This window comes from Humulus lupulus, chromosome 9, assembly GCF_963169125.1.
Source record: "Humulus lupulus chromosome 9, drHumLupu1.1, whole genome shotgun sequence".
Lineage (NCBI taxonomy): Eukaryota > Viridiplantae > Streptophyta > Magnoliopsida > Rosales > Cannabaceae > Humulus > Humulus lupulus.
In genome coordinates, this window is record NC_084801.1 from 111,753,297 (window position 1) to 111,762,026 (window position 8,730).

Sequence of the window (8,730 nt, forward strand, 5' to 3'; positions counted from 1 at the left end):
CACCCACACCTATTATTCATGCTAACCAACCAAAGGTAAATTCTCTTTTATTATTTAAGAAATGATAATTAAACTTATACTAACTGTTACATCATTGCAGAAAGATGTTAAGTGCAAATTATATGTTCAACAAGGTGGTGATGTTGTGGCTCTTGGACAGGAGATGGCTACCAAAGGAGAAGTACATGGGGTCAAATTAGAGCATGGTAACTATCGTGTTGTTGTTGATAAATGTCTAGATCTGAGTACAAAACTACTTCCTAAAAATTTGGGGATGGGATGACCCTTGTGGTTCATGCACTCAACAGTTTTGTTCCATGCCCATCGCGTTTGATCGTTACTTGTGATCATGAACAAGTAACAATAGCTGCAAAAGAGAATTTGATTTCTTTTGTGAATTTTTATCTAAATTCTTCTGTGTTTATTGTGAAGGAATCCAAGAGACTAAAAAAGAAAATAAAGAGTATATCACCAGCTGGTCCACCAACACAAGACTCAAAACATCCTCCAAAACGACTTCCCACTACTCTAGAAGAGGCAGGATCACGTATGGCTAGTAAGCCACCAATCATTGTTAAGGTTCCAACAAGACTTCCTATGTTTTTGAAGATACTTATGGGTTCTGTGAAGTACGTAGAACCAGGATTCATGATTGACATCTCGATGGAGGCTGATATTATGGGCAATTCATATACCTTATATATCTCACATAAAGATATAGACACTTTGGACTTATGGAGGAAATCAGTGTGTCTTGCATGTACACTTTGGACTATTTCAAGTAAAATTTAAATTAACAAACATTATATAATTTAGTTTCTTTTGAAACATATGTATAATATGATTAAATTTCATGTATGTAGTATAATATATTATGAGTTGTGTGATAAAGAGATATCACACTTTTTTGGTTTCATTAAGCCATCACTATAACATCCCAAATTACATAATCAGGCTTATGGCCTTGATTAGGAGGCCAGGATGACAAATTATAGAAATTATGTGCTTATGTGATATATATGGGTGTTATTATATGATTATGTGAGTTATATTGTGATATGACTTGATATGCATGTATAGGTGTATTAAATATGCATGTGGGCCCGTTTCTTACTAGAAGGGAAATTATCGAAATTTGGCCCATAATGGGTATATTTGGAATATATGTGATATGTGTGGGACCACATTATTATGTGGATATATTTGGGTTACTCGGCACGAGGTGATCCTAGGGAGCAAGTTAGTTGGAAAGTCACGACGGGACCAATACTCGACTCGGGGTGAGTCAAGTGGTATTTGGGTATATAGTACATTACCAGGATAGGGTAATGGGAATGAATATTCGAGGATATATTCAGAGTTAGTGAGATTAAGAGGGAGTTCTGGGAATTTTGACTATTTTACCCTTGGGGGGAGTTTTGGGTACCCCAAGCCTTGGAATTTACTTAAGGTTACCTGAGCTCAAAGTAACCTGATAGAAACAGAAATATGTTCAAACTCTCTCTCTCTCTCTCTCTCTCTCGTTCCCCTTTTTACCGCTCATTTCATTTTCGAAGGAAACTAGAGTCATAACGATTCTAGGGAAAATTGGAAGCATGATAGCCGGAGGATTCAACTGGAAAATGACTTAAATAGAGGTAATCCAAGCTTTAAGTTTTGACTTTTCTAGTTCTTAAGTTTTGATTGGATTTTATGGTTTTGATGAGTTTTTGATTGGATTGTAACTTGGGTTTTGATGGTTTAGGGCTGCTGAGTTGGTTGGGAACTTTGTTTATGGGATTTGGCTATGTTTGGAGAGGTTTTCGGAAGGATTTGGCTTGAGAAAAATGGAGAAAAAACAAAGTTTGCAAGTTGAGCTACGACCCTATTATTGGGGCGTCGCGACTCTCTTGGACGAGGGAGAAGCTGGTGACTTTTGGGCTTTTGAGCCGCGACGCCTGTTAGGGGGAGTCGTGATGCAGGTGTAGGCAGGGATGAGGAATGGGGCTCTGAATTGAGCGGGCCGCGACTCAAATGCTTGGGGGCTACAACGCTTAAAGGATTTTGGGCCTTGGAAGGGTTTTGAATGCAGGAACTCAAACCTAAGGGCTCAGGATCGATACTATTACCCGGTTTAGTAGGATTCAACGTCACGAAGGCTAGGATTCAGTTCGGAAGCCTTTATTTACTTGTTTTTTTTATAGGATTCTATACTTGGTTATGACTAGGTTATCGCTAAGGACTCGGGATCAGGATCGTGCTCGAGGGTTGTTCTTATTTCACATTACACTCTGACATGAGGTAATAAAATTGCACCCAATATGTGATAAACATGATTAGGGCTTGGCCCGAATGCTGAATACAGATTTGATTAGGGCTTGGACCCCTATAAATGTGCATGGTTATGATTATGCCTGTAAATGATTGATGAAGCATGATGAATTCTCTATTTATGGATATTAGTTATATGATAAATGCATGGTAACATTATATAATTGAGAAATGCTAAAATTATGAGTCAAGGACAACAATAACGTTGAGCGATTGTCGAAAAGCATTGACTTATGAGTCAAGGGCGGAAATAGCGCGCTGAGCACTGGTCATTTTGGTAAGACCTAATCAGGAGCGCATTATACGCTTGTTCAACCCAATGGTCGTGGAAAATTAACCGTCAGGTACACTGGGCCAGCTCTAAAGCTGGTTATACAAAGGATAGGGCCATGGGCCTCGGGGTGACTTATTTGTCCCATATCCTAGGGCGCTGAGCCCCAATATGATTATTAATCATGTAACTTGGGAAACAGGCCTAGATATGATTCAGTTAATCATTTGTTTAGGGCAGCTGGCCCCATATGACACTGTAGTCATTTATATGATTGGTATGCACACATGGGAAGGGTTATTACTGCTTGGCATGCTTATTATGGTTTGGTAATGTACTATTAATTGCTTATGAGCATGTTTAAGTTTTCTTGCTGGGCCTTGGCTCACGGGTGTTGTGTGGTGTACGCAAGGGGAAAGGGAAGCTGGACCAACCATGAGTTGGAGAGCTTAGGTGTCAACGTGTACATATGAGGCCGCTTGACCACCACGACCAAGGTTTCTTAGAGGAACTAGGGTTAAACCCTATTTTTGCTGCTTAGGTCGGCGAGTTGTAACTTTTGAGTTGTATTTTCCCTTTTGGAACTACAAACAACTATGTAACCGTTTATTATGGGATCCCATGTACAACTTAAAGTTTTAATGAAAAATCTATCCCTTTTGACCAAAAATTTTAACCCTGGACCATTAACCACATTTAGTTTCACATGTATGGACAAATAACTCGTTTAGCGAATTTAGCACTATTTAAAATACATTGTGTAACGGTCTTAGCTAATCAGGGTGCTACATTCGCAGTCGTCAAAAATCAGGGCCAATATAGATAATCGAGTTAAAATTATCTCGGACTGTATCAATAACACAGTGATGGATCAGAATTGGTTAATGGCATACCATTTCGAGTGAGTAAAATTTTAATATTGATTTTCCTTATGCGTTATTATTTAAAGTTATATTAATAACTTTGTTTTCAATGTAGACGTCACTAGATGTTACTGATCATTGATCCAGATAATCACATGTGTTACTATCTCGATCCACTTAGAAATTCTCCTCTAAATGATATCACAAACCTTATGAACAAATAATATATTTTAAATTTATTTTAGATTATACTATGGTGATACAAAACAAAAATGTTCTTCATATTGATGTATATATAGTGTCTATCCACACATTAAGAGAAAGATAGGGAGGAATGAAAAAGTTAAAAGTGGAAAATAGTCAATTGCCCTCGTCAGAATTCGTTGGTAGAGTGCGACTTTTATATCATAAGGATAATGAAGGAGTATTACTTGCATGAGGCACTCATCCAATGGCTAACTACTAATATAAGTATATTTATAATAGCTGAACTACAATTCTATTCAATTTAGTTTCTAACTTAATTTTTTATTTTTATTTTTGTAGTATGGTGGGAAAAACACATATAACCGTGAGGAAATCAATGAAACTCAAAATGAATGGGCAGCTATGCTCCTTGAGCGGATGAGTCGAAGCTAGGGTTACTTTTGAAATCACAATTCTAAATAGGCTAATTATAGTTAGCACATGCACTTACATAGTTAAGACAATAATGTATTTACATAGTTAATGCAAGAATTATACATCTTGATCTTGTAACTTTAGTTTTATAATATACTGAATTCTGTTGATTTTGTATGATGGGTAATTTTATATAGATTATATTGTAATTATACAGGAAATTTTGAATAAATATAGAAGTTTAAAATATGGGAAAATTTTCCCTATTTTTGTGTATGGTACATCAGTCTCAAAAAAACTATTGTGTAAGTGTTGTTATTTTGACTTAGAAGACATCATAGGAAGACAGTTCAAAACATTAATCTCATGTACCACATGACATGGGGTTTGCTTAAAACATGTTGTCTCATGTAACGACACTTGCTCATAAATTGTCGTATCATGTACTGCAGGAGACGCCATTTACACAACAACTATCGTCCTTTGTGATACATGAGATGACATTTTTATTTGAATTTTCATCTCCTCCTAGGACATGACACTACACTGCATGGTACAACAGAATTAGAACTGTTGTATGAATGTTCTTACCACAGTTTATATCTTGCAAACTTAATTCACACCTTTGAAAAGGAAAACCTAGATAGAGCCCATATATTTGTTTCAAAATCTTGCAAAACCAGATGATTGGAAGAGATCTATTGAATTTATTTTTGGTATAATTTTTATGATTTCTCATCTCTCAAAAGCATAAATAAACAAAAACTATAAAGGAAAAAGAAAACCCCAAAGTCGATGGGGACTTGCCAGAGACATCTGAGTTGAAGTAGTGAAGAGGGTTCACTGGGTTTTTCTCCTTCTTCGCCAGCAACCATGGTTATGTTTCTCCTTCTTCGCCAACAACCATGGTTCCGTCGTCACTCATCCCCAGCTCTGAATCCATATATGAGACCACAACTCTGGCAAAGCTCATTCGACGTTGTCCACAACTCTGGGGTAAAGCTTCCATCCTCGACCGGTTTGGCTTTTCTCTCTCTAGGTTGAAGAAACAGTCAGTCGAGCTTTGAAGAAGCAGTTGACTTCTGTTTGTTTTTTAATTTTATGTTTTTTAATTAATTAAGAAAGATATTTTAGTTTAAATTATTTTTTAATGTTTTAATTTTTTTTGTTTTTTCTCTTAAATTCATTAAAATTATTAAAAAATAATTAATAATTAAATATGTGGCCTAATAACTTGCCGACATGTATCCCCTAGGTGGCACTTAACTGGCCTAGTTGGCATTTAACAGCAAAAAGGGCCCGATTGCAACAAACCATTGACAGAAAGGGCTTTTTTCGTCAAAAAATTTGTTTGGGGGGTTTGTCATAACTTTTGCAAAACAATGGGAGGTTTTTGCTGCAAATATCTCTATTATTTATATTAGATTTTTGAAGAGTAAGAACTTTTTTTATGAGAACCATTTTGTAATTAATATATGGAAATTTAATCCCACATTATTGTACAACATTTTTTAAATGCCACTTTTTTTTCTTTCTTTTCATTTTCAACTTTTCTCTTCTTTCTCACTGCAGAAGCAATGGCCTTTACCACAACCAAAGTCCCATAAATGAGAGTAGGAAAAGCTCAACTAGGCTATCAAACCTAGTTTGAATCATTTCAGCACTTTTTAGTCTAAATTTGTGAGATATATATATATATATATATATTATATTTGTTGTTCGTGCATTCTTTATTAGTTTTGTTGCAAACTAGCAACTAGTTATCCTGTAATGTTTTATCTATTTTATTAACTTATGATGACTAGTTACCACTTTAAAATTGAAAAAATAAGTAACCAGTTATTGTGTCTTGCTTTATAAATTTTGCAAAAGTTCAAATTTACATTTAAAATTTAACTTAGTATCTATTGTAAGCCTCATTTCTTTAAATGGAATTAGAGATCGATTGTTTATGTTCTTGGGTACCATAAAATTGACAAAATTAGAATGATTTAAAAATATAATTAACTTGTGTTCTTCTTCTGTTTTTTTTTCTTTTAAATTGTTACACCTTAGATAACTGGTTACTTCTCTTAAATTGAAAAAAAAAATGGTAACTAGAAAATGTCTAATTCTTCCTAGATTAAAAAAAATTCAATTCCATACTCAACTCAAAATAGATTTTAAACCTCGTTTCTAATACTAGAATTAAAGATAGGCTGATTTTGTTCTTGGATTCCGCAAAATCAACAAAGTCACAACTAAATTCGATAAAAACAATAGTGCCTAGTGATCTTATGGTGTTGGAAAATAACAGATTACCACTTTGAAAGTGAGAAACTTGAGGCATGTTTGACATTGTTTTCTGTTTTTTGTTTTCAAAATTGTGTTTTTCAGAAATGAGAACAGAAAACAGTTTTGTAGTTATAAAAAAACATCATGTATTTGATTATTGTTTTAATAATTTTTTAGTTTTATTTTTTTTAAAAAATCTTAAATAAAAAATTAATAAATATATTTACAAAAAGAAAAATCTTTTAAAAGTTTGTAATAAATAATGAGATAAATTAATGTGAAAGAAAAAATGATGAAAAATAATGAGAGAGAAAGTAAGGAGAGAAATTGATGAGAGAGAAAGTAAGGAGATCAAAAGTGATGAGAGAAAAAGTGAGGAGAGATAAATTAATGAGAGAGAAAGTGATGTGAAATAATAATAATAATAATAATAATAAAAATGTTATGCGAGAAAAAAAAATTGAGAACAAGTAAAAATAACATTTTGTTGTTCTCAAAATTTTCTGTTTTTTGTAACTTTGTTTTTAAAAATTGTTTTTTTTTAAACAATGTTAAACACCCCTACTTGTTTTCAGAAAACAACTTTTAGGTTTTAAAAACAAAAAAACAGTTTTTTTAAATAAGGAGACAAACACCCTCTTGGTAACTATTAATTGTGTTGAATTACCAAAAAAAATTGAGAAATTTACTTAATATACTTAATTTCGCCAAAAAAAAAAAATTATATTTCTACGAACTAACAAAGTTTTTTTTTTTATTTTTACTTTTTGGGGAAATTTTTACATTTTTACAGTTTTACCATTTTTTCTTTCATTGTGTTGTTTTTTTAGATGTTATTGTGTTGTTTTTTTATTAGTTTATGTTTATGTATAGTTATTTTTGTATCATTTTTTAGTTGTTTAAGTTTATGTATAATTGTTATGTTGTTGTGTTGGTATTTAATTGTATTAAGATATATTTTGAATTTACTTTTTTGAACGTGTTAGTATACAGTGGGTTAACGTCCAGTTGTTGTCCAACCATCGTTTTTTAGTTGCTTTTGAATGTGTTAATATGCAGTGAGTTGATGTCTAGTTGTTGTCTAATCGTTGTTTTTAGTTGCTTTTTTTACACCTATTTTTATTATAAAAAAAAAATTAAATCATTTTTTTTAATACCTAAAGTAATAATTTTGAAGAAAAAAATTAGGGACCATAATAAAGTAAAAAACAACAAAAAGATACATATATATTTATATAAGGATATTAGTTTATCCTTGTTTATAGTTAACATACCTTATCCTTAACTATAGTTAGTTATACTAAGTAACTTCCCCTACTGATTATATATGTACCCCAATTAGCTTTTCATAATATACAATATATTTCTTAATATGGTATCAGCCAAAACACAACCAAAAATCGATTCTTGAAACCCATTCTTTTCCTTCGCCTCTTCCATGGCACGAACAAGAAACAGACCACAACGAGAGCAACCTTCCTCCTCCATAGATTCCGATGTGCTGCCTCCTTCTCAGACATCGGCCACTACTGGACAGAGGACCACTCTGACTGCTTCTGATCCACCTTTGCATGATCGACCTGCTCAAGAAGATGCCAACAATCCTTACTTCATGGGCACTAGAGACCACCCAGGTCTGATCTTAGCTTCTCCACCTCTTACGAACACCAACTTTCAACAGTGGGCTCGTGACTTCAAGCTCTCCGTGGGTGCGAAGAACAAAACTGGCTTCCTCACTGGAACCATTCCCCAACCCTCTTCCGATTACCATTTGTTTGATTCCTGGAGCAGGTGTAATCAAATGGTTATGTTTTGGATTATCCACGCAGTTTCACCAGAAATCAAGAGTAGTATCATCTATCTTGATTCAGCTACTACAATGTGGACTGAGTTAAACACAAGATTCAATCAAGGAAATGGGCCTCGCATCTTTGATCTACGGACATCCCTCATATCGCTTCATCATGGAGATGATTCCGCCAGCGCCTATTTCACTAAACTGAAAGCAATTTGGGACGAGATTAATGAACTCCGACCAAGAACGCCATATACTTGTGCTGCTGCCAATGATAGTCTTGAGCTATAGAATCTTGAGAAAGTTTTACAATTTCTTACGGGATTGAATGAGTCCTACCATGTCATTCGATCTCAGGTACTTCTTCTTGATCCTTTTCCCTCTATTTCTAAAGTCTTTTCCACCATTGTTCACGAAGAAAGACAGAGGAAGATAAGGCCCTTGGCTAACACCAACCTCATTTCTGCATCTACTTCCACCACCCAATCTTCCAACCCAGCGTCACTTCTGCAATCAAGAATGAAGAAGATGAGGCCTACTTGCTCTCACTGTCAAAAGCCGGGACATCTCAAAGAAAAATGCTACTTCATCCATGG

The 8,730-nt window shown here is 34.2% G+C and overlaps 1 protein-coding gene across 1 annotated transcript; it reads left to right on the plus strand.

Moving 5' to 3' along the window:
• Window positions 1–7,777: 7,777 nt before the first annotated feature.
• Window positions 7,778–8,425, plus strand: LOC133799941 (uncharacterized). Its single transcript, XM_062237929.1, has one exon. The coding sequence runs from the start codon at window positions 7,778–7,780 to the stop codon at window positions 8,423–8,425; it is 648 nt and encodes a 215-aa protein (XP_062093913.1).
• The last annotated feature ends 305 nt before the right edge of the window (window positions 8,426–8,730 follow it).

What these genes read in the sequence shown, in the direction of transcription:
- LOC133799941 (XM_062237929.1), top strand. Translation starts at nt 7,778, where the DNA reads ATGGCACGAACAAGAAACAGACCACAACGAGAGCAACCTTCCTCCTCC.